Source organism: Mustela nivalis (assembly GCF_964662115.1).
Source record: "Mustela nivalis genome assembly, chromosome: 5".
Taxonomy (NCBI): Eukaryota; Metazoa; Chordata; class Mammalia; order Carnivora; family Mustelidae; genus Mustela; species Mustela nivalis.
The window spans coordinates 89,921,254-89,947,064 of NC_139024.1; the positions used below are offsets into that span (position 1 = coordinate 89,921,254).

The 25,811-nt window shown below is 55.5% G+C and overlaps 2 protein-coding genes across 3 annotated transcripts; one reads left to right on the forward strand and one right to left on the reverse strand.

Moving 5' to 3' along the window:
- The first annotated feature begins 2,844 nt into the window (after positions 1-2,844).
- Positions 2,845-11,282, forward strand: TMEM151B (transmembrane protein 151B). The gene is made up of 3 exons (XM_082733192.1): positions 2,845-3,377; positions 5,555-5,995; positions 7,197-11,282. Exons 1-3 carry the CDS (start codon positions 3,243-3,245, stop codon positions 8,322-8,324), a joined length of 1,704 nt encoding a protein of 567 aa, XP_082589318.1. The 5' UTR covers positions 2,845-3,242; the 3' UTR covers positions 8,325-11,282.
- On the reverse strand, positions 10,586-25,791 carry DRC5 (dynein regulatory complex subunit 5). Of its 2 annotated transcripts, none has more exons than XM_082733193.1 (5): positions 25,540-25,791; positions 18,367-18,742; positions 16,896-17,464; positions 14,583-15,032; positions 10,586-12,221 (listed from the first exon to the last, which is right to left on the reverse strand). In XM_082733193.1, exons 2-5 carry the CDS (start codon positions 18,644-18,646, stop codon positions 12,012-12,014), a joined length of 1,509 nt encoding a protein of 502 aa, XP_082589319.1. In that variant the 5' UTR covers positions 18,647-18,742; positions 25,540-25,791; the 3' UTR covers positions 10,586-12,011. The 2 variants fall into 2 exon arrangements, with proteins under 2 accessions (XP_082589319.1, XP_082589320.1); XM_082733194.1 differs by lacking the exon at positions 10,586-12,221 and adding an exon at positions 12,240-12,601 and having other exon boundaries at positions 25,540-25,640.
- Between the last annotated feature and the right edge of the window lie 20 nt (positions 25,792-25,811).

Below are 25,811 nucleotides of genomic sequence, written 5' to 3' on the forward strand. Positions count from 1 at the left end.
GGAAAGCCCAAGGAAACTGAAGAATCTCCTTCCCTTGAGGTCAGTGTGACTTCAGAGGTTTTCAACTTCCTCCCCTGGCATGTTCCTCTCTCATCCTCAAAGCCTAGAGCAAAAATACAGCCAGGAACTCTAGACCCAGACTACTTGGGCTCAGATCAGGCATTATCACATCCCCATCTTAAAGTTGGGAAGCTGAAACCCAGAGGGGAGAACTGAACTGCCCAAGATACAACAGTTAGGAAGGACGGGGGCCAGGTTCTCCTGTCCTGTCTGTCTTCAAATCCAAAACTTTGAAAAACATTTTCACTGAAACTTTGTTTCCTTTATAAAGGTCTAAGGAGTTGGGGCATCTGAACCCACCGCAAGGACACAAGAATGCAGGAGTATGCAGTGAACCCCACTTGCCTTCAGATAGAGGCTGAATATAAGGAAAAACCTATCCCAATTCAGTCTGGAGTCTCTTGGAACCTTAACAGGTGTGTACCAGCCCCTTTTCTGGCCACATGAGGTCAGCATTGAGTCACTGACGGCTTCCAGCACCTTGCCAGTACTCTGACAGGAAGCCCTTCAGGGGACACTTCAGAATGGGGAGAGGGATCATGCAGTGCCATTCTGAAAGATGACTTGGGGACTCTGACTCGGGCCTCAGCATGGTCAGGGCCCTGACTTCGCTTCCTCTGGCCCACCAGTCCTCTTCTCTCTCTGCTGTTTTTTTCTGGTTCCCTTTGTAGTGCCCCCACTCCCAGCTTCCATCCACCCCAGCCAGGCTCCTTCTTCTAGAAGCAGGCCCCGTTGCCATGGTGACCAGCAGGTCAGCTGGCTCCTTCCTTGCCCCCTCCCTTCACCCCTCTTTCCCCTGAGCTACAAGGAAGAGTAATATGTGTGAATGGAGAAGCAGGGGTCAGTTGTCAGGGGTCCTTTATCTCTTGGGAGCTCTGGGGTTGGCCAAAAGGAGTGGGAAACAGGAGCAAGATTTCAACAACTAAATGGGGAGTGGGAGCCTCCTATCCGAGTTAGGCAAGGGTCAGGCTGGGGACTCTGCACTTTGTCTGCAGTGAGGACTGAACTAGGTGGAACAGGCTGAGACCAGAAGAGGGGTTGGAGTTAGATGTGAGGTAGGGTTTCCCACAAAATATGGGTGGGAGGCACTGGAGTGAGCCCCCAAGTCAGAGTCTTCCTCTGCCATGAGAATGAGGGAGAAGCCAGCCTCTTCAGGACCCCACCCTTCCTCTGTTTGGGTCTGGAGGATGGAATGACCCACCCATGGAGTGGAGGAACCTCAGACTGGATAGTTTGGAAGCAGTAGGCAGTCAGCCAGTGACCTTCACTTTGCCTGGAAAGAGGAGAATAGGCAAATGGAGCTGGACCAGGATTGGGTGTGTTGGGGGCGGGTGGGAGAGAGGTAGTGGCTCTTCTGCCTCAGGTAGCCATCCCAGCAGATCAGTGTGCTCACCCCCTGTCCCAAAGACTGGATTATCCAAAACTTTGCCTTAAGCTAACTTCCTACCCACAGATATCCCCACGGCCTTTGGAATGGGAAAGGTCTGGATTCTAGGACTAGCTCTGTGAGTAGTAGCTTGTGACCTTGAATAAATCACTCACACTCCTTATACTTTGGTCCTTGTGGGCAAATAGGGGACCAATTACTATACGTCAAAGACTCTAATGTAGCACGGGGCACACAGCAGGATTCCACAGGGTGCACACATGGATTGAATATGCATACCCTTGGGGCGCCTGGGTGGCTCAGTGGGTTAAGCCACTGCCTTCCGCTCAGGTCATGATCTTAGGGTCCTGGGATCGAGTCCCGCATCTGGCTCTCTGCTCAGCAGGGAGCCTGCTTCCTTCTCTCTCTCTCTCTGCCTGCCTCTCAGTAATTTCTCTCTGTCAAATAAATAAATAAAATCTTAAAAAAAAAAAAGAATATGCATACCCTTTATACTATTTTATCACAATGATTGGTCCCCCTCCCTATTAGACTTTGTGCTCTTTGAAGGTAGGATATCATATGTTTCATTTCTGAACAGAGTACACAGTAGGTACCTAATGCCTGTTTATTGAATGGATCCACCCAGGAATTAATGAATGCATGTCAGTTTTTTTCCTGCCTGACCCAGACAGTACAAGGGAAAAGCAGTGTGGATGGATGGCAGGAAGGGGTAGGCTACTTGTAGTCACTCAGCCTGGCCTGCGGTCTGTGATTTTGCCTCCTACACTCACAGAAGAAGGGCAGAGCCTTAGAGAGAGTCCAGGCAAATTCTTCAGTGCACAGATGAGGAAACTAAGGCTTAGAGGGGAAGGCACTTGCCCAAGGTCACACAACCACTTAATGGCAGAGCCAGGATTAAGAACTGGAATTTAGGTTTCCTGTTCTCCAGCCTAGGGCGACGCACACACTTCATTGCTTCTTTGGGGCTGTTCCTCTAGGGAAGGAAAATGGCTCTGTGAAGGCTGGTTCCCATGTCCTCCCCTCTGCCCTCTGTTAGTCCTTTCTCACATCTAGCTCCAGTCCTTTCTCTTTCACGCGATTCCATCTCTGCGCACTTGGATCTGGCCTCGGAAGGTTGGCTCCCGTCTTAACCCGTTACCACCCAACTGGAAATAAGGATCTTCCCTAGGGTTCCATGGCTCAATCTCCTTTCCCCCACCCTTGGCCCCAGGAACTTGCGGGAACCAACGATGGGGAGGGATGTTGGCTGAACCACTGGTGCCCCCTCCACGGAGAAGGGACGGAAGGAGTTGCTGCACAGATCTTGCCAGGATGGGGGGTGGTGGTGGTGCGGTGAGCAAGGCTGGGAGTGGGGAAGGGGTGCGGGGAGCCCCTGTTGCTTCTTCTCCTTGGGGGGTGGCTATTAGGTAGGCTTGGGGAAGGCGGAGTTTGGGGGGCTGGGGGCGGGGCTTTTGAGCTGGGAGGAAGAGGGGGGGCGCGCTGGCTCCAGCTCGGCTCAGACAAAAGGCGGCGGCGGGAGCGGGCGGGAGGCGGAGCGGCGCCGCGAGGGCCTCAAGGTGACACCCGCCCCCGGCCCCGGCCCCCCCGGCCCGGCCCCCCAGCCCGCCTCCCCACCCCCAGCCCCTAGCCCCCTACCCCCGGTGCCCTTTCCAGGCCCCCTCCCCCCTGGCGGGGGGTGGGGAGCAGCGAGGGCCCCGCCCCCTCCCGCCCCCTCCCCAGGGCCCGCGCAGGATGCCCTCGGCCCCCGGCAGCCCCCCGGGAAGCCCTGAGCTCGACGCACCCCCTCTACGCCATGTCCCCCCCTGGCTCGGCCGCGGGAGAGAGCGCCGGCGGCGGCGGCGGAGGTGGCGGCCCCGGGGTCCCGGAGGAGCCCACGGCGGCGGCGGCGGCGGCGGCGGCGGCGGACGAGGGCCCCGCCCGAGAGGAGGTGAGCACAGTCAGCGCCCCTTCCCCAGGCGCGGCCGCAGCTTGGCCCCCCATCCCCCGCCCCGCGCGGCCCCCGCGGGTTCCGCCGCAGCGCGGCCGGCGCCCCGCACCCCGAGTCGGCCGCCGCAGCCGCAGTCCCGCGCGGATGCCCCCACCCGCGGCCGGAGCTGTCCGCGGTAGCGGGGAAGGGGCTGCGCCGGGGGCGGGGCTCGGGGGGTCCTGGGCAGGGGGAGGGGCCTAGGGGCGGAGCCTCGCGGACCCCGGGCTGATGGGGTGGGGACCGTGGCAGGAATCCTGTTTCGCCGAGGGGATGCGATCTTGAAGGCCAGGAAGGGCGACTTGTAGGGGCTACAGAGGCAGGAGAGTACCATGGGGAAATGGTGGTGATACCTGAGCTGTGGTCCTGAGAAAGTCAAGTGTGTAGAGAGGCGATTCCCCCTGGGGTCACTGGGAATGTGTGCACCTCTCCCTCCCAATATCCATGCAGTTCCCCCACTCCCAGGGGGTCCCTGAGCCCAGCAATCCTTCAGAGTGTTGGAAATAAGCATTTCCCTAGTCCGGGGCCCCACTCTTCAGTCCTCTGAACCTGGAAACCTTTAAAGAGACTGAGGAAGGTGTCAGTAGCACTGCTCGCCCCCCCCCCCCCCCCCGTGCACACTCTTGCACACACATACACACTGCACTAGGGCAGAAGCACGTGGGCAGGGACAGACCTGCAGGTAGAGACCCTTTCAGATGTGTTCTCCATGGGACACGTGCATACTCAGGCGGGCACACAAAGGTGCACATCTGCACACTCCCCAAGGACAAGGCTCCCAAAAAGGTCCATCTACCCTAATCTTGTTTGTATATGCTGTGTACTACTGCCTAGCCCACCTATCTATCTGCACTTCCAGATCTTTCCTCTCATTTCACAGGCCCAGGGCCCACTGCCTGTGACTGTGCCCTTCCTTTCCACCCTTTTCTCCCTTCCTGTGGCTAGCCTCCAGGTCAGGCCTGGGGAACTGGAGGAAATCAGGATCTCAGCAGGGGGGTGTCTGTGTTGAGGGGTGGGGGGGCTCCTTAAAGCTAGACAGCAGGGAGGAGGAGTGGGAAAGCACAGCCCACCACCAGAAATCCAACTCAGTTCTCATCTACTAAGTGGCTGCTGGGTGCCAGCTCCATGGTGGGCACCCAGGAGAACTGAGACCCTGACCTCAGGAGCACCCAGTCTAGATGTGTAAACAACTCACTGGGGTGACCGTAGAACAGAATGGGCCAAGTGTTTTAATAGGCCCCCAGAGAGCTCCAGGAATCATTTTGACAAATGACTGGACTGCAGATGTCTCCCTCCCTACCCCTGTGACCCAGTGCCACATCCCTGTTCCCCAGCCACTTGCCTCTGCCCTTCTGAATATCTCCTTCTGGACTGCCTTCTACTCAGAGATGCCTCTCATCTTAGAACAGGGAAGGATGTTAGGGTCCAGGAAGGAGACTTACAGAGAGGGCCTCCAGTTCAGAATGTGGGGAGAGTCAGAGCTTGATGTCTCCTGGGCACCCCCTCCCACCCCTCCAAAGGAGGTATGAGACTAATTGTCTGTGAGGGATGGGGAGACGGATGGGTCAAAGAGGACTGGCTACTCCAGAACCCAGGACTCAAAGAATCAGGAAGATGTGAGGGCCCCACCTGTTAAGTGGGAAGGTGTTGTCAAATGGGTCCCTCCCTGCTTTCCTGGAACACCTGGAAGGAGTCCTGGCTGGGGACCTGCCTTCACTGACGCCTGTCTGTCCTCCCTTGTCTTCCCCATCCACACCTCCTGTTTCACGGCCATCTTACATCTGTCTTTGGACTCTGTTTCTCCGGGTGCCATCCTATCCATCTGTGTCTTCTCTGCCACCGGGCCTCCTCCCTCCACCTCTGGCTCCGATCCCTCTCTGCCTTTTGGGGTGTCTGTCTCTCTCTGCACGTCCCTGTATTGGCATTCTGTTCTCTTTCCCTGCCCCCGTGTCTCACTCGGTTCATTTCCTCATTTATCTTTGGTCCTTGGCTCCCCTCTTGGTCTTACCTTTCCTCCCCACATCCCTGTCTGCCTGTCATCTCTGATGCTGGCTTCTACACCTCCACCATCTCTATGCCGGGTCCTGCCACTCTGTCTCACTTCCCATTCATCTTGGACCTTCCCCTGCCCATCTGAGCAGCAGCGTCCCATCCAGCCCTCTTTCACCAAGTCCCTCTGCCGTGAGTCCCACTGGAAGTGCCTGCTGCTCTCGCTGCTCATGTACGGCTGTCTGGGGGCCGTGGCCTGGTGCCACGTGACCACGGTGACCCGCCTCACCTTCAGCAGCACCTACCAGGGCAACAGCCTCATGTACCACGACAGCCCCTGCTCCAACGGCTATGTCTACATCCCCCTGGCCTTCCTGCTCATGCTGTACGCCGTCTACCTGGTGGAGTGTTGGCATTGCCAAGCCCGCCATGAGCTGCAGCACCGTGTTGATGTGAGCAGCGTGCGGGAGCGTGTGGGCCGCATGCAGCAGGCCACGCCCTGTATCTGGTGGAAGGCCATCAGCTACCACTATGTCCGCCGCACCCGCCAGGTCACGCGATACCGCAATGGAGACGCCTACACCACCACCCAGGTGAGGGGTTGGAGGGGAGCACAGGCCAGTCCAAATGGGAGGGGGGTGCTGGGACCTGATGGACTACCCCCCAGGGGGAGGAGCACAGGTAGCAGTGAGCTCTTGTGGACACTGAAACAGGAGGGCAGTAACAACAGTAATAATAATAATAATGGTAAACACCAGCAACCACGCTCTGCCCGATGTACATGATAATACTGCATCATTTCTTTAATCCTCATTACAACCCTATGAGGTAGGTAACTACTACCCACATTTTACAGATGAGGAAACTGAGGCCCGCAGAGGTTAAGTACCCTGCTCAGAGTCATACCAGCTAGTATGTGGTGGAGCTGGGATTTGAACCCAAGTAGTCTGGTTCCAGGGTCTGTAATGCTTAGTGCTTAATGGCTGGAGATGGCTTCCCATGCACTACCTCACAGCATGCTCTCACCCGTTCAGTGAGGTGGCTGCTACCAGGTCCTCTTCCACAGGTAAGGAATCCTAAGCTCAATGACTTGCCCAAGGTCTGCAGCTTCTAAGAGGTAGTGCTAGACTCAAACACAGGGCCCTGGATCCCAAGTCTGAGGCTCCCAGAGGTGGGAGTCTGCTGGCAAAGAGGCGGAGGTAGGCAATGGAGGCCCCATGGAAAGGTGGGGATGGGGGCTAATTAGCACAGCCTGGACCCGCCAGGATTAGGCATTATTAGAACCCTGCGGGAAGAGATTTTTCTCAGGGAAGAGTGACTTCCGTCTCAGTATTGGAATGGGTAAACAGAAGCCTGGGGCCTGTGAGAATCAGGAATGGTTGAGAGCTAAGGTGGGAACAGGTAGACCGGTCAACAGAGCGCTCCTCGGGCCACTGGGGAACACACTTGTAAAAGGAAAGAAGGGGCAGCGTGAGTCTTGGGAGACGAGGCAAAAAGGTTGGGCAAACCCGACGGGCAGTTCAAGGCCAGCGCCTGACACCCTGAAGAAGCAGCGCTTAATTCAAATTAGCATGCACACCGGGAGGTGTGAGTTCCCGCCCGTCCTCCTCTCTAACCGAAGACGCTGAGGACCCGCGTGGCTTTGCAAAGCAGATGATAAGATCCCACCCGGCTCCAAGCGGGCTCGAAAGTGGGGCGGGCTCCGGGGTTTGAGCGGGCAGCAAGAGCGGCGCGATGGGGCGGACGAGGGTGAGCCGACAGAAGCGACTCCCGCCGCCCTCCCCGGCGCCGTAGGTCTACCATGAGCGCGTCAACACGCACGTGGCGGAGGCCGAGTTCGACTACGCGCGCTGCGGCGTCCGCGACGTGTCCAAGGCGCTGGTGGGGCTGGAGGGCGCGCCGGCCACGCGCCTGCGTTTCACCAAGTGCTTCAGCTTCGCCAGCGTGGAGGCCGAGAACGCCTACCTGTGCCAGCGCGCGCGCTTCTTCGCCGAGAACGAGGGCCTGGACGACTACATGGAGGCGCGCGAGGGCATGCACCTCAAGAACGTGGACTTCCGCGAGTTCATGGTGGCCTTCCCGGACCCGGCCCGGCCGCCGTGGTACGCCTGCTCCTCGGCCTTCTGGGCCGCGGCGCTGCTGACGCTGTCGTGGCCGCTGCGCGTGCTGGCCGAGTACCGCACGGCCTACGCGCACTACCACGTGGAGAAGCTCTTCGGCCTGGAGGGGCCGGGCTCGGCGAGCAGCGCGGGCGGCGGCCTGAGCCCCAGCGACGAGCTGCTGCCCCCGCTGACGCACCGCCTGCCGCGGGTCAACACGGTGGACAGCACGGAGCTCGAGTGGCACATCCGCTCCAACCAGCAGCTGGTGCCCAGCTACTCGGAGGCGGTGCTCATGGACCTGGCGGGGCTGGGGGCGCGCTGCGCGGGGGCGGCGGGCGGCGGGTACGCGCCGGCGTGCCGCTATGGAGGGGTGGGCGGCCCGGGCGCGGCGGGCGTGGCCCCGTACCGGCGCAGCTGCGAGCACTGCCAGCGCGCCGTCAGCAGCTCGTCCATCTTCTCGCGCAGCGCGCTCAGCATCTGCGCCAGCCCGCGGGCCGGCCCCGGGCCCGGTGGCGGCCCGGGCTGCGGGGGCAGCCGCTTCTCGCTCGGCCGCCTCTACGGCTCCCGACGCAGCTGCCTATGGCGCAGCCGGAGCGGCAGTGTCAACGAGGCCAGCTGTCCCACCGAGCAGACGCGCCTGTCGAGCCAGGCCAGCATGGGGGACGACGAGGACGACGACGAGGAGGAGGCCGGGCCGCCGCCACCCTACCACGACGCCCTCTACTTCCCGGTCCTCATCGTGCACCGGCAGGAGGGATGTCTGGGCCACAGCCACCGGCCGCTGCACCGCCACGGCTCCTGCGTAGAGACCTCACTGTGACCTCCGCCCCTCCTCCCCCGCCAGGCCCTCGGTCCTCCCTCCTGTCCCCCGTCGGACTGTGTCCCTGGCTGGTAGCAGGGGGAGTCGTGATGGTGACTGAAGCTGTGCTGGGCGCGGCGCGGGGAGCCAGGAGGCGAGGGTGCGCGGGACGGACCCCGATGGGGTCCGGACCTTCCGCCTTTCCTGTACATAAAGAGACCGATGGTGGGAGGGGATCGGCGGCTCTGGAGAACCCCCAGCCCGGGCACGGTCGGCTCCTTCCAGCCTGCCGCTCGGTTCTTAGGGGGACACCTCCCCTTTTCCCACGCACACTCGCACACTTGCGATTTCCCGTCCAGCCTTTCAATGGATCTTCTGACTGTTAGTGGCGACTGTGCTGTGTGGCACCGCCTGGGGCCCGCCTCAAGGGCGAGGCTTTGGCTGTGCAGCTGGGGAGGTTTAGAGGCATGGGGAAGGGAAACTGGGGCTTTCCTTCCTTCGCAGCCTAGCCCCACCAGGGCCTTTCCCTGCGGAGGGAGCGGTGGTGAACAGCAGGGCTAGCTTCCAACCAGCTAATGAATTCAGCGGGTCTGAGACCGGGGCCAGATGTCAGCCCCGGTGCTCCATCTCAAAACCGTGCAAATGTTGCTATCCTCTTCTTGGCGCTGGCCCCAAACATCGGGGTTTCCTTTCTGCCACTCCCTCCACTGCTGTTTATTTAGCTGGGTCCCTGGAGTGTGGGTCCTGGAGGGACTGCGCTCACACTGCTTGCGTCACCCTCCTCCCTTGCCTCTTGCTCTCTGGCCCTGAAGAACAGTTGCCCAGGGAGGAGGGAGGCAAAATGTGGACAGTATGCACCTCAGTCCTGTCTCTAAATTCTGCAGCGTCCTGGCAGCAGCCTCCTGACCTGGGGTCTGGGAGGACTCTCCCTTCAGAGGGGTGGGATACTGCCACACACCATCATTAAAGCTGGTCAAGATGAATGCCTGGGTGGGAAGAGTGGGAGACAGACCCCGGTGGCAAAGGGGGAACTCTCGCAGCAGGTGGGAGTGGGCAGTGGAGGGAGATGGAAAGGACCGCCAACGGTAGGGGTTTCTGGGGTGAAACCTTTCCTTGCCTTCCCCAGACTTGTGGGGGATGGTGGTGTGAAGAGCGGTTTGTGCCCCCACACATTACCTCTGCAGGGCTGAGGTTGTCTTCAGGAGTCCTGGCTGGAGAAATACTCAATTCTAGGGGCAGGGTCAGAGGCAGAAATTCTCTAAATCTTGCCCAACCCCTCTGTCATCTATCCCATGTGCTGAAGCCCTGCAGCGTGTCCCAGGGTCTTCCAAAGGACACCCTGCTACCACCGAAGATCGCGGGTCCCACCTGCTGTTCTCCTAAAGCTCTGAGGCAGCCTTTTCTCCCCCAGCACTCCCACCCTGATGTGCTTCAGTGTGCATGTCTATGTGCCCCCTGCCCTCCCAACCCCCCTGCCTAATGCATTCCCAGTGGACTCAGTGCCCAGGGACTGAGCTCACATTTCAAGCTGGAGAGAATAACCCTGGGGCCCGCCAGCATCGCTCACGCCTGATGCTCCTCACTTCACCGGAGCCGCCAGAGCTCCTTCTTCCCCTTCTTGAGCCTCCTCTCCCATCTTCCTCCAGCCTCGCCAGGACTACACCTGCCAAGGGCATGACTGCCACCTATGCAACATCTCTGGCTCTCTGTCCCCTTTTCCCCAGGGGATTTGGGAGGTTTGGATTGTAGGGACACCATGGCCCATGGCCCATCGGGATTGAGCTTTACTTTCCTGTGGAGATGGCTAAGTGGGAAGGCAGAGGTGGCCGGAGAACAGGAGGCTTGGGCAGGAGGGAACAGCTGCCCACTGAGTTTCCCTGGGTCTGGGCACCCATGGCCACCTGAGTGCCGTCACTGAACCTGCCTGAACCCTGAGTCTGTGGTCCTTGGAGCCCTGGCGGTTGGAGCACCCCTCTTTCCTCTGAAGGGACATCTGTGAGGTCCAGGTGGTGAGCTGTGGCCGCAGGTCCCAGTTCTTGGCCAGCTGGCCCCGGATGTCATGCCCTTTTGTGGAGGCAGCCTGGCCACTTCCCGGCTCCAAAGAGGGAGGGACTCAGCTCCTTCTCCCTCAGGCCCATTGCTGAGATGGAGCCTGAGCTAGGAGGAGGGGATGTGGGGAACCCTGTTATTATTTTTGCCTGTATTGACCATTTCTGCCTAGGTCTTCTTACACAGACAGCCTCACCTTCCACACACGCACAGACTTAGAGAGAAACGGATTCTTTGGTCTATTTTCTTGGTAGCTTTATTGATTGCCAGGGAAAACGAAAACCAGAAAATTAATTAATCTCTAAAATTAAACTTTACACTGAATGTTCTTGTTTCTCTAATTAGAACTTCTGCTAGCAGCTGTGGCTATGTACACACACACACACAGTCGCTGACACACACCCTCACATCTACACGTTTGCACTCCAGAACTGTCGGAGGGTGTCAGGCACAGACAGACTCTAGGTTGCCCAGACAGGCACACAAGTGCAGTCGCTCCCAAGCCCCCTTTGGTGCTCTGCATAGCGCCTGCTTGTTGGAAGGAGTCCTGGGGAGCAGGCACCCCTGGGCTGTGGCTGCAGCCCGTGACCCATCCTGTGGAAAAACCACAGGTCTGGAGGCTCTGGACCTCTCAGCAGGAGGAGGAGGGGAGACGGGGCTCAGCCTGAATCTGTCAGGTCCTCCTGTGGCCCTGGGGGCTGATGTGACTTCTGTGGCAGCCACAGAACCATGGGGACTCTTGGAGGGCCACTAGAAGGCTCCTTATGTGCTGAGGACAAGGGCTTGTGGGGTGGGCTGGGCCTGGCTGGGGAGAAGACAGGTCTCTGTCATTTGGGTGCATCACACTGTGGCCTTTCTGTCGTGGATTTCCAAGCGCAAAGATTGTACAAATCAAACTGGTGGATAATAAAGTTGCAGATGACTCACTGACTTTCCTCCCCAGTGTGGCACCTCCCCCACGCTCTACTCCCAGCAGAAGCTCCCTGGTGGGGGCAGTGGTCTGAGTCCCTCCTGTCACCTCTGTTTCCCCCTTGCTGGGTTGTGGGGGGTGGGGTGGGGTGAGAATTAGGGGATGGAGTGGCTTGTAGAACGCATCACTTTAGCAGAGTCAGTGAGTCAAGGAACAGCAAGGTAGCATTGACAGGGGTGAGGGTAGAAGAGCCAGGCAAAGCCCTGCAGTAGCCCAGGGAGAGAGAGAGACTGAAGCTGTGCGTGTGCCCACGTGTGCAGGCACGCACATGTTTAAAGATAAAGAAGTCCAGCACCTATTTAGCAGAGAGGAAAATGGTCAGGGGAAAGGGGGTAGAGTAGGTAAGGGAGACGGACAATTTCCATGGGAGAGTCTGGGCTGGCACAGGCTTTCAGAATCTTCTCTGCCTCCCCTAACCCTGGAAGAAGTCAGTCATTTCAGGGGTTCTGGTAATATCCTCTTCCAGGGTACAGAGGATGGGTCCCACTTCATACCCCTCTCTCCCTCTATCCCAGTCCCCTCCCCACTTCAGGACTTTTCCCACATCACCCTTGATCACTCTTCCCAAGGATATCCGTGGTCTCTCCCTTCTAATATGTCACTCTACAGCAGGCATGACGGAGCATGAAATGAGGAGGGGGCTAGGGCAGTGGTCCAGGTCCCATCACTGCCCCAGCCCTGCCCCCACCTTATCCCGCAAGGTTCTCAGGGCCCTTGGCAATGATTGGGGACATGAAGTGGCCAGGATTCAAGGTTCGCTGGCGGGCAGCTTCCCGGTTGGCACAGAGAGCCTGGCCAATGAGGTACTCGCTCTCCTGGGCTACATCTGACAGGCGTAGGTCAAATTCCAGGAGGGTCTTGTTTTCTAACATGCCTTCCAGGAGCTGCTTCCCGCCATCCTGGGAGAGGAGTACAAGGGAGAGGGCCATTTCATATCATTACCCAGGATCACCCTCGCACATGTGTGTACACACACATACATACCTTTATACAAGGATGTGACTAGAATGAGTTTCACAAAACAATGGTTAACCTTTTGTGCAGCACACTAATGTGTTCTATGCTATCCTATCCCATCCCGTTCTATTCTATAAGAAAAACGGTAATCAAGGCTTACTAAATTGATTTTTCAACCCTCATGGATTGAAAAACATGGCTCTGTGACAATGATGGTAATGGCCCTCCTCCGATTCAGCCATGGGTGTGTGAGACAAATCTGGCTAATGACATTTGAGGAGGACCTATAGAGGGAGTGGCTTCTGGGAAGGCTCTTCTCCCTCTGAAAAGAGAACAAGAGAGAGGGGTGCATGGCCCAATGTGAGGAGCAGCAGCCATCTTGGGACCATGAGAGAAGCACCCAAGAGGATGTGGCCATGTGGCTGGGTGGGCAGAGCAGATGGTGGCAGTGAGCCAGCGAATTTATCAACTCCAGACGCCCCCTACCCTGGGGCTTCTGATTATGGAACATAATGAATATTGTTTAAGCCATTTCCTGGTTCAGGTTTCTGTTAACTTGTAGCCAAAAGCACCCCTAGTGGAGATGTGTGTGTGTGTGTGTGTGTGTGTGTGTGTGTGTGAGAGAGAGAGAGAGAGAAAGAGAGAGAGCGCGCGCGCAAGACTGTTCTCTTGATGGAGGGTCTTCCTCACTAGTCCTCACAGCTCCAGCCGCTTTTGGGCTGGGTGGGCCATGCTCTATGTAAGACTTATGTGAGAGGCAGAATGGTTGTGTTCCATGGTTGTGACCCAAGAGCAAAGCCAGTTTAATGGGTTGCAGATGCATTTTTTTAAAAATGAAGTAGAATAGAAAATAAAGGAAAATATCAGCATCTATCACAAGCACTAAAAGTACATTTCAATGATACCATATTGATGTATATGTTCACTAGGTGTTCGATAAATTGCATTTCTTATTCTGAGACTTGGTCAAGAAAATGAGAGACATCATCTATCAGAAAGGACCCAGGTGGGGCGCATGGGTGGCTCAGTGGGTTAAGTGTCTGACTGCTGCTTTCTGCTCAGGTCATGATCTCAGGGTCCAGAGATCCAGCCCAACATCAAGCTCTGTGCTCAGCTGGGAGTCTGCTTGAGATTCTCCATCTTCCTCTGCCTCTGAGCTGAAGGCAGACATTTAAGTGACTGAGACACCCAGGTGCCCCAAATAAATAAATCTGGTATTCAGCCAGTCCTGAGTTTTAATCACAGCCCTGCCACTCTCTACTGACTGGGTGCTCTTGGGCAATTCACTAGCCTCTCTGAGACTCAATTTTCCATCTGTAAAGTGGGGTTAAGAATACACATTCTGGGGCACCTGCATGGCTCAGTGGGTTAAAGCCTCTGCCTTCACCTCAGGTCATGATCCCAGGGTCCTAGGATCAAGCCCCACATTGGCTCTCTCCTCAGCAGGGAGCCTGCTTCCCCCTCTCTGCCTGCCTCTCTGCCTACTTGCGATCTCTGTCTGTCAAATAAATAAACAAATAAATCTTAAAAAAAAAAAGAGTACACATTCTAGGGGTGCCTGGGTGATTTAGTCAGTTGTGTCCAACTCTTGATTTCAGCTCAGGTTGTGATCTCAGAGTCATGAGATCAAGCCCTGTGTCAGGCTCCTGGCTCAGCCAGGAGTCTGCTAAAGATTCTCTCCCTCTCCCTCTCCTTCTGCCCCTGCCCCATCTCTCTTTCTTTCTCTCTCTCTCTCTGTCTCGCAAGTAAATAAAAAAATCTTACAGGAAAGAAAGAAAGAATTAATTCATATTCTATTTGGGGCGCCTGGCTGGCTCAGTTGGTAGAGCATGCAACATTTTCTCTTAGGGTTGTGAGTTCGAGCCCCATGTTGTATGTAGAGATTACTTAAAAACAAAACCTTCAAAAAAAAAGGAGGGGGGAAGGAATACACATTCTACTAGATAACCAGGAGGAATAAAGGAACACTGAGGGATATCAGTGCCTAGCATAGGCTATAACCCTGAATAACAGTAACAGCTAGCACGATTGATATCCTAGCCAGCACCTGCAATGTTAACTGCTTTACAAGTACAACTCATCCTCCAAGAAACAACTAGTATCCCACTTAGAAATAGATACTATTATTATCCCCATTTTATAGATAAGGACATGGAGGCCCAAAAAGGGTAAGTAATTTCACCAAGTGCAAAATGGGATTAGAACCAGGTGAAGTTTGTGTTGTTAAGAATTACCCTGGAAGCACCCCAAGGCAGTTGGGTCCCACACCCACCTCCCAAAGGCCTTAGAAGGGTACGGCTTACCAGCCCGATGTGGTTGCAGGAGAGGTTGATGCTGGTGAGCGTGGTGTTGACGGCAAGCACCTGGGACAGCAGCGTGGCAGTGGGCTCAGACAGTTCATTGCCCCCAAGGTGCAGGGTGGTGAGGCACCTGTTGGTCTGCAAGGCGTGGGCAAGTGCCTGGCCGCCCTCATCCTCGATGCAGTTGAGGCGCAGGTTGAGGGAAATGAGGCTGGTGTTGTGTGCTAGGGCATGAGCCAGAGACTGTGCACCAGGTGCCCGCACCTGGTTGTTGGCCAGGTTGAGCACGCGTAAGTGGCTGTGGCTCAGCAGCTTGGCTGCAGCACGTGCGCCCCGGTCCCCAATGAGGTTGTGCGACAGGTCCAGCTCCTCAAGGGCAGGGTGATCCAGTAGGCTACGAATTAGGATGCGGGCCTTGTCATCATCCACCTTGCTTCGGGTCAGCCTGAAGATCTGTGGGCAGGTAGAGGGTATGTGGCAGCTGGCAGCCAGGGAGAATCTGCCTGCCTGCCTGCCTGCCTTCTGCAGGTAGAGGAGGGGGGCCCCAGGGAGGCCTGAGGTCCTGCTCACCTGCTGTTGGCCCCCTGAGTGGCCTTTGGGCACAGCAGAAATCCCCCACATGGCAGATTCAGTGCAGACCTGCCCTCTTCCTTGAGGCCTCTCCACCCTCTTCCTGTCCTTCAGTCCCCTTTCTTTACGTCCCTTTTGTCCCTTTCGGCCAACTTAGAGCCTCTTGTCCCTCTTGTCATTTCATTGCACCTATCTGGCCGAGCTCCAACTCTGGATCAACCCCACTCTCTGTTTGCTGCATATCTGTGCCCAAGCAACCGACATGACGAAAAATGTCACATGACAGGACTGGTTGTTATTGCCAGAACCACCAAGAAACCCGCAATGCTGTGTTCCAACTCAGCCCTCTTTCTCTGGACAACGTACTCTCTACTCCTCTGAAACAATAATTTCTTTTTTTTTTTTTTTTTAAGATTTTATTTATTTATTTGACAGAGGGAGATCACAAGTAGACAGAGAGGCAGGCAGAGAGAGAGAGAGAGAGGGAAGCAGGCCCTCTGCCGAGCAGAGAGCCCGATGCGGGACTCGATCCCAAGACCCCGAGATCACGACCTGAGCCGAAGGCAGCGGCTTAACCCACTGAGCCACCCAGGCACCCTGAAACAATAATTTCAACCTTCTCCAGCTTCCTCAAACTTCAGGGGATAGTGATTCAAAACCCTACAGCCTCCTTTCAGCAATCAAGTCTCCTCCGACCACCCTGGCCATTCAATGAGAACCCCTCATTTTCCTAATACCAAACAGTAGCCCACTGCTACCAACCACATCCACTCTCTCCTCTGCCCAGAACCAACTGTCCCACCACCATCCTCAACCCCACCCCTCCTGCAATCTCAGGAAATTTCCTTGTTCAGCGAACCTGTGCCTTTCTCCTGGACTCAGCTGCGTTCTTGCTATTGGAAGGAGCTTTACACTGGTTTTAAACACATGCCAATATCTTTTAAAGAAAACCCCAACCCTTCATGTGTTACTGATTTCCCCTTCGCTCCCTTCACAGCCAAGTTCTTGAAAAAGCTGATCACAGCCATCCTGTTTCCTCACTTCCCACTCTTTCCATAAACCACTAGGATCTGGTCCCTGTTTCTGGTACTCCACTGACAGTTCCATCTCTGTGACCTCCGGGTTTGCTAAATTTGGTCCTTAGCATCACCCTTCCCCTTCGATGCCTTCCCCTTTTCTTGAAACGCACCCCTCCCTTGGCTCTGTGACTCAGGGCCACATCCCCCTTTTCTTCTTTCTCTGATTTTTGGGCAGGCTTTCCCCCTTCCAACCAGAATATTTGGAGCATACTTTACTAAAAAAAATTATCCATTGTGTATTTGAGTTTCAGATTTAACTGGATGTCTTGTATTTTTTATTTGCTAAATCTAGCAAGCCCATCCTAGTTGTAATTTCACATCTACATGATTGCTGATGAGTGCCTTTTATCCCACCAGACTGTTAGCTCCAGAGGGCACAAATAGTATAATTTTGCTCCCTGTTGAATCTTCAGCACCTAGGATAGGGCCTGGAGAGCAAGTGTTCCTTGGATGAATAAATGGCTCCTGAATTGGGAGGGCAGCGCCCTGTTCATCTCAGCATCCCCAGAATCCAGCTTGGTGCCCAGTGCATTCAAAGACACTTGGTCAGTGAATAAGAAGGAAATGGGGGGAAGAAGATGGGGATGGAGGAGTAGGAAGAGGAGGGGAGAGGGAATCAGACAGGCGCTGAGAGTGGGAGGTGGGGGAAGGCAGGGCCGGCTGGTACCTTGAGGGTGTGGCATGCTTTGATGGTGGCCGCCAGCGAGTGGCAGTCCCGGTAGGTGAAGAGGAAGAGGTTCCACTCAAAGTTCATGCCACAGTCCTTGACCCCGTACACCAGGTCCAGCTCCTCCAGGTGGCTCAGGCCAGCCACCAAGTCACACAACTGGTAGTGGTCCGTGGCGGGCTCCTCCATCTCCACCTCGCTGCCTGAGTCGGACAGCTCCCCGCTCCGGGGTTGGGGCGGGAGCCGCACGGGCGGAAGGAACTGGTCCACGCGCAGCCCGCGCACGTAGTTCCCACAGAGCGGCAGCAGGTCGAGGATCACGGCAGGGTCCGTGGTGCTCGGGATGAACTGTTTGATCAGGTTCTCCAGGTGCCGCTCGAAGAACAGGCGCTTCCAGCTGCCGCCGTGCCTGGCCACGTGGCACACGGGCCATCGCTGTTCGCAGCAGCGGCGCCAGTAGTTCTCGTCGTCGATCAGGTTGGCGGTCACTGCCAGAGGCAGGGCGGGTGACAAGTGGTTCAGCACCTTCTGCTGGTGCTCTGGAAGCAGCTGCTTCAGGATAGGGTTGTCTTTGGGAACAGGAAGGAAAGCAGGAGTCACAGTGTTGGGGAGCTTTCTACCTGATGCCGGCAGCCGGGCCTGCCTAGGGGCACCAAGGGAATGCAAGACCCTCTCTGGCACTCAGGGAGCCTCAGTCAGAGAGGGGAGACAGCCTTTACTCCTAGGGAGGCTCAGATTAAGGGGGGAGGGGAGATGCAGCCCCAGGCTTTGGGTGTTCTCTGCCTGAAGGTGGACAGCTTAGTATCTGGTTTCCCAGAGCTCCCAATGTGAGCAAGGATCTCTGGTCTAGCCCTCAGTGATCACTTGGTCTGATGCAGGAGATAATCCTGAGTTCTGAGATTTCCAAATGATTTGATTCATTCATCTTAAAGCAAGATGTTTGAGCACCTACTGTGCACTAGACACTGGATATAAGAGTGAACAAGACAGAGGGAACTACTCCCTCTTGGGAGAGGAGGCAGACAGTAAGTCAGTCGGGCGAATATATTGTAGGTCAGGGGGTGGTAGGTGCTGTAGATAATATGATGATCCTGTTCTCAGAGCACCCCGTCTGCTAGGAGAGGCTGGCTGCTCCTCTTTGCAAAGGATGGCCATTTGCAGAGCACAGAGTACAGAACAAACCAAGAACATACACACACTGGGGAAGGCCAAGGGAGTGGAGGATGGTCCACCAGGAAGGGCTTACTGGAGTTGGTGTTCGGTAAATATGGTTTGGGCTGGGTTTTGCCAGAGAGAATGGGAAAGGTGTCTCCACCCTCCCGCCCCGCCCTGCCCCAAGCGGGACAGCCATGTTGAGAAAGGCTGGGGCTGCCCCAGGACCCAGCCTCTGAAGCGGTGCCTCTGGGCAGTCCCCACCCATCCTGTCCTACCCCTGGCCTTTCTCTTCTGCCCAGGGTGGGGACAAACTCACTGTGGAAGTTCTTGACGATGTGCTGAATGCAGAGCTCTGTGAGGAGGGGAACGGTGGACAGGGACCACTCGGGATCCTCGGCTATAATCCGGCGCATCCGATGTACTTTGGTCCCAGAATTCCAGCCCTTGGACTTGTTATGGGGTGGGATGATTGAGGGCCTTGAGGGCTGGGGGCCTGCACTCGAAGTCTGGCCTGCAGTGGAGAACTTGTCCTGCATGGAGATTGAGGATCGGCTGGGGACCGACAACAAGGTCGATGTTGCTAGGGTTTCCTGCATATTGTGGACTGGCAGCTTCCGGACACGTAGCCCCTTGGCAATGGCCTCGTGATGAGGAGTGCCTCACACTGGCAGGTCCTTAATGCCCTTGGGAACCTGGAGGGAGAACAGGGGTGCAGGGCTTAACTTTGGAGGGCCTCAGTGGGCGTTTAGCAAGAGAAGTAGCACAGAGTGGTACTCAAGGGTCCATCTCTGGAGTAGACAAGATCCAGGCACAAATCCCACTGGCTAGCTGTGTGGCCCTGGGCAAGTTACTGAGTCTCTTATAGTTTCATGTGCCTCCTCTGTGAAATGAGGATGGCAGTTACCTCTAAGAGAAGCAGGACAAGTGAACAACGTAAAATAATGCATCCAAAGAAGCATAGCATACTGTGACCCGTACAACTAAAGCAAGGGGCAGGCCCACATTTTGGATAATAATACGCACACAGCAATGATAAGTAATTGATACATGTTGGACGCTTTCTTAGGCACTTAGTTTAAAAAAAAATTATTGTATTTATTTTACAATACAGCAACTGCCTAACCAGAAGGTTGGAGTTGAGGACAGCATGCCAAATAGAAATGCAACACATATCAAAATGCAAGCTACATATATTATTTATTTAAAAATTTCTAGCATCCACATTTAAAAAAGAGGGAAATGGGTGGAATTAATTTTATGTTTACCCAGTATGTCCACAGTATTATCCTTGGAATATGTAATCAATATAAAAATTAATGAGATATTTTATATATATTTTTTATACTATGCCTTCACAATCAGATGGCTCGATAGTCACGTGTGGCTAGTGGCTACCGTTTTGCATAGTGTAGGCAGAGAGGAAGATGGGGGTGGAGGTGGGGTGGGGAACCAGACCCATGCTCCGTCCAGGGCACCTTCCCTCTTCCCCTCTGAGCGCTTTGTCCCCCCGCCCCCACCAATATCCCCATCCAGTCTTCCTAGTTCTCCCAGCCTCCCGACATTCCAGACGGCAGCGGGAAGGCGTGGGAGGCGAAAAGGCAGCTAAATCTGGGGCTGAAGACAGAAGAGAGGATGTATCTGGGGCTGGGGACCCTCCTCCGCGATTGTCCATTCGTGACTCCTTGCTGCATCGGAGCTGCCCCGCGGCTGCAGGCTGAAATGGGGCCGCTCCGCACCGAGCTCCTCCTCCCGGCAGTCTCCCCTCCGATTTGCTCCCTGACTCGGTGCACTGTGTAATGCCCGGTGGGAAGGAACACTCTGAACCAGCAAAGGTGTCCTTGGCAGATGGAGGGGACCAGATGGTACTCCCCAGTCCACAAGGCATTGCAAGGAGGAAGAGCCTGGCTGTGTGCGGGGCCGGGGCGGGGGTGGGGGTGGGGTGTGGGGGTGGGGAGACAGAGAGAGAGAGAGAGAGAGACAGAGGGTGGAGGGGTATGGGGCAGTGTAGGGAAGGTATCTATGTATTTGTGATAGCCTTATGCAAATCCAATGCAAATTCACAAACTGATTGTGTCCGGATTTGTGGAATAACCAGCTGGTGCATTTGACTAATAGCCCCTCAGAGGGTGTGGCTGGGAGGGGCTGCTGCTTGGAGGTGCCAGATGACTTGGCATTTCTGGCTCTGCCGGTGACCTTGGCCAATTACCATATCTGAGCTTTAGTTTCCTTATCTGTACCACAGGATAATATCTTCCTTCTGCAGGCGGGAGTGGAAATTCCTCTGAGATAATGTCTTAGGCCCGTACTGTGGGTGGCGGGGTGGGGGGAGGGGAAGTGCGTTGAGGCTGGGGGTGGGGGACAGAGGTCTTGGGTTGGGGAGAGAGTACCTTGGAGCTCCACCTCTGAGTGCTATCCTTGAGTGAGGCCCTTCCCTATCTCCAGAGGGAAGGCAGCGGACAAAGGGGCCGTGGTGGTGTTTGGGCTGGATTAGGATGGATGGGCCTGGCAGTCCATCTTTCCTCCACACTAGGAGGAAAGAGACAACAGGCCAGCCCTGTTCCTGCCAGCTCTGCCTCAGGGCTCCTGGGGCTCCCGCCAAAAGTTCCCTCCAGAGTTCTGGCTGAAAACATTTTAGGCATTCTCTCTGGACCGGGATGTATCCCAAGACACACTGTGGGCCACGCCCAAGGGACCAGAGCCCAGCCTGGCGCGGGGAGCCCCAGGTCTCTGGCTGGAGTTGCCCTGGAGCCCACTCTCTAGGTATTTCTCACAAGGGTACCTAGTCGCACCATCCATCCAGGGAGGCCCTTCCCCCTCCTTCCTCCTGGGAGGCCACCTTGTTGGGACACACCCCACCTGGGGTCAGGTGAGCTGCCCTCTGGACCTGGTAGGTGCACTTTCTAGGGCTTCATTGTCTTAGGACCCAACATCTCTTCCTGAGGTCTGGTCTTCAACTTTTTTGCTACTCTTTGGAGCCTGTGGCCCCCTCTGGGCCTAACACCTCAGGACCCACCCCAAGGTGGGCTCCAGGGTCCTGAGCCCTCTCCTCAGAAGGAAGAGGCAGAGTGTCCCTCCATGTGCTCCAGGTACATGATACTTGTAGAAAGAGCCCCCACCGTCCTGCAGCGTTTACACAAACTCTGTACTACCATGTCTGATGTCATTTGTAGGGCAAAGGTCGAAACCACTAACCTCCTAATAAGGTCAGAATTGACAGTTTTCGCTTTCCCCATCACCTATATAACCCATCCCCCATCCACCTCCGCTCAGATTAACTATTGTTTGTTAACTAACTGGAATTTAAAGAAAAACTTAAAGAGAGTAGAAAGCATGGTCCCTCCCTGGCTCTTATCAGACCTCTGTACCTGTATCCCTTCAGTGATCAGACTGACCACCCTCAACACCTACTCTAGACTGTGAGCTCCTTGAGGTGCAAGGCGGGGGTGGGTGGGGGGGGTGGGAGGTGGAGGGTGCGAGGGGTGCGGGGAGCTGGTGTTGGTAAAGGTGTTGGAGCTGCCCCGCCCCCTTCTGAGAACACACTCTGGCCAATAGGAGTGTCCCATATTTGTCCGGGTGATTGGCTCAGGGATGCCTGATGCCAGCCAATCAGGGCCCTTCTTGGGATTTGTTAGAGCAGCTGAAAAGGTGGAGGTAGACACCAGGGCGGATGTCCTTCAAGAGTATTCTTCTCTTGCTGTTGGAGGCGGTTTCCCTTCTCTGCAGCAGGAAGGAATGAAGTGTGGGGGAGACCAGCAGAAAAGAGGGGCGGCCAGAGAGCACCCGGTACCTTCGGTCCCCAAGTTTGACGTCCCTGGGCGTTCCAGAACTGCCTGGCTCCTCAGCAATGCCTCTGGTTTTGAGACTTACTTGGCAGCCTTCTAATAGGTCCCTTTTGCTGAAGCTGAGTTGGGTTTCTAACCCCTTTGTGACCAAAGGGTCCTGACCATTTGGATAGGCTCACAGTTTGGTGAATGGAATTATGGAAAAAATCCTACGTCAGTAGATGCGGTTCAATGCAGTGGCTTAAGACCAGAGGCCCCCAGGTTTATTACACACAGGGCCTGACTCTAATTCGGGGGACTCTATCTCTCCTGATCACTCGGGATCACTCTAGCCTCCCCTCTCACCTCTCCAGCCATAGGACATATCAGCAACCTGAGCTACATGGCAAGTAGCAGTTACAAGCTCCTTTCAGAGCTTTGCTGTCATATGGGGCTTAACAGCCACTCTGCAGTGGACAGGGGGCGGGCTTCTCAGCCCCATTGCAGGGATGGAGAAGTGACTGGTGCTCGGACATCTAGGAGGGCTGGGCCCAGGGTCTGAGGGCAGTAACCTCCTTCTCACCACAGTACTCTGCTCTTTGTGAAGTCACTCCCCACACTTTTCCACCCTCTGCCAAGAAAGAAGGCATGTCCCTGCTCCCTGGGAAGCTGGGGTCCTATCTTTATGCAAAGAGAACCTGTCAGGGAAGGCTTCCCCAGGCCAAGAGAACAACCAGAACTTGGCACCCCGCTATGGAAATTTCCGGCCCCTAACTATATACATATATCTAAATAAATAAAATACATATCTATCTTCCTTACCAGTCATCCACACCTCAGTGTGAATGAATTTCAGATCCCAAAAGGCAAGTTAGGAAGGGGGCAAGGAGACCACACCACTGAATGTGGAGAGCGCATGAGTCAGAGGGGGCCTGTGATGACTCCCCCTACTCATGGGGCAGCCTCAGTCTGGCCTAGGCATCAGCAGTCTGCAGCTGAGGGTGGCAGCAGGTGGCTGCTACCCTCCCTGGAAGCTTGAGGGATGGATAGATACCCATTAGCCAGGGGCCCAGGGGCACCTTGACAGCTCCCAAGGGCTCAAGGAGGACAGCTCCTGAAATGGCAACCACCTTCCTTCTTGGAGCTTCGAATCTATAGGGAAACTGTGGGGCAGATAGAGAATTCTGTCTGGTGGAATAACCAGCTGGTGCATTTGACTAATAGTCCCAGAGTTTGAAGACTGGAAGTGTGTTGGACACTCTGATCCTTCTCTGGGGCAGCAATCTTTTCAGACATTCCAGAGAGAAGGTTGGGGCCCTGACGAGTGATTGCCTCTTGTGTCACCACCTGGTGTCCCTAAGGGCACAACATACCCGAGGATGGGGAAAGTGGTGGTATAACCTGTGACCTTTCCTCTCCCTGCATCAACCTAACTCAACACAGGACCACAGTCCATGTAGAAAGGCCAGTCCTCCCTCCAACCAGGTCCCCACGCTGTGTCCTTAGGACCATGGTCCAGAGGCCTGAAATCACATTCAGGCCCTAACTCCCAAGTGTTAGGTGTTAAAGTCCACTCTCTATGTGCCCAAACACAGGTAATATAAAGGGACAACATGCCCCTGTTCAGCTAGCTTGTCCTCATTTTTGATGGTTTGCATCAGCTGGAGTGTTCCGGGAACCATATCCTTGCTTATACACAGCTGTGATTTATGGACTGCGAGGCTGTCAAAGCGTTTGCACACCAGGAGGCAGCTGGCTAAGGACTCAGGATTGCCTTAGGGCCAATCTCCACACGGTCTTGAGCCCCCAGCATCTGTGAGACCTTGGGTAAGTCATTTCACCCCACTAAACCTCCATTTCTTTATCTGTAAAATGGGGATGGAAATGAATAGTACTGACTTCCTAAGATTATCCAGAAGATTAAAGGAGTTGATGTGAGTGAGACATTTCATGCAGTGCTGGGCCCAGAGCCAGCATTCAAAATATGTAATAGATATTGGGATGAAGATGTTACAGGCCTCACCTACATATGTTTATTGAGAACTATTATTGGGGACTATTATTGCTATTATGACACTATTATCCCCATCGCACAAATGAGGAAACAGGCTTAAAGCATAAGTAATTTGCTAAGCTGCACATAGCTTGGGAAAGCTAAGTTTTGAGTTGATACCTATCTAAAGCTATCTGTTACTTCCATGTACAAAAGCATAGACAAATAATGAGCTGTTGGGGTTGCTTCCTAAATTGGTGAGATCGGGTGTTCACATCACTTTTCCAGTGGGCCTCCCACTTCCCCAGCTCATGAGCTCTTGGCATCTCTGTTTAACCCTTTTGATGCTGGCCTAAATAGCTCAGGCTCCCTCAACCCCCTAATTCACTGCCAGGCACCAGGCTCTTCCACAGAACTGCACCATCGCCTGTATCCTTCAGCCTTCTGGGGACCCAAGAACACCCTGCAGAGCTGTGCTCTCCTGCCCCATGGCTCACATTGGGCGCTTGATGTTCCTCACAGACCTGGGATCAGTGCCTGAATGTCTAGCGCACTCTTTCCTCTTGGATGTCTCAGACTTCTCTACTCTTCTTAAATCCCCAGTTAAATCTAACTACCGTGGGCAGAAGCTTCTCCCCCTTCCCAAAGGGGAAAGTTGAAGAGGCTGGAGGAGCACCCTCTCCCCTTTCTGCTCATCACATCTCTGGCCCTCATTCTCCCCTGCCTTCCTCTTAGCTGAGGAGCTGAAGCACCTCTGTGCCCCTGGCACCACCCCCAGGGGTGGCTCAGCTAGATGGGTTCTGCTCTGCACCCACTTCTCCCACTGTGCTTCATCTACTTTCTCAGCTTCCCCTTCCCTTAGGACGCCAAGGAGAACCCTCCCTGGGCATGTCCTCCGGGGACCTGGGCATTTGTCTGACTTCTCCTGATGTCTTTCGTGCCCCTATCAGACCCTACCGCAGGCCATATCACTCCCATTCGGGAACACACAGTTTGTGAAATCACAAAAGAGGGACACCAAAGTTTTCTGACAGAGCCTGGCCCAGCATGCTGGGTGACTGGCCCCCGTGAGACAGCACACTTAATCACACCCCTGGGCCTGGCCCTCCTCCCAACTCCTGACCACTTGGTCTGTTGTCTTAGAAAAGACTCCAGAGTATTCGCTTCCCACCCCTGGATCCTGCCTTGTGCTCAGACACCCAACAGGGAAGCTCAGCTCCAAAGGCCATCGAGTCCCTCCCCCAACCTGCCTGGGGTGAAGAGGCCCTTGCTGATCCTTGGTAACCAAGGGAAACCAGTCATGCTTTGAGAGGGAGGGAGGAAGGGAGCTGCGGAAGCTAATGGACCTGCAGGAAGGACTGCAGCCCAAAGGAGCTGGGGGTGGGAGTCAGCCCTGAGAAGGCTGTGGCACAGGGCTCAGGACTGCTTTCCTCCACGAACTTACCGGATGCTCCTTTCCCCTTCCTTCTTCTCATGGTGCCCCCACCCCGCACCCCTTTACTCGAAGACCCTTAACCTCTGGGCCTGTAAGCAGATGTGACCGTAAAGGGGGAGAGGCAAGAGTTCCGCCTCGAATGGGTGGGGGTGGGGGGCCTTCTGAGGGGACAGACAGGCCCGGAGCCAAGCCAACCTCAGGCAGGCGGGAGTGGGGGGCAGGGGGAGTTAGGGAGACCCCGGGGGGAGCGTCCTCTCTTCCGGGGTTCACCTCACCCATTCTCGGTGCCTGGGCACTCACCTTCCTGCCGGCCCCCGGGCTGCCGCGCCGGTCGTTAGGGACGCCCCGCGTCGCCAGGGGGCGGGGCTGGGGGCCAGTGCGCATGTGCGCAATATATCCGCGTGTGCACAGGGCGCGTGCCGCTGTGTGGATACCGCGAACTCTGTTGGCAGGGGTGCGCTTTCTGGTTCTGGGGGACATGTTTAGGAATAGATGGGCTTTTCTGGGGGAAGGTGAGGAGTGGGAGCCAGGACAGGGCTCTTGGACTGGAGTGCTGTTCCTTCTTGGTACGT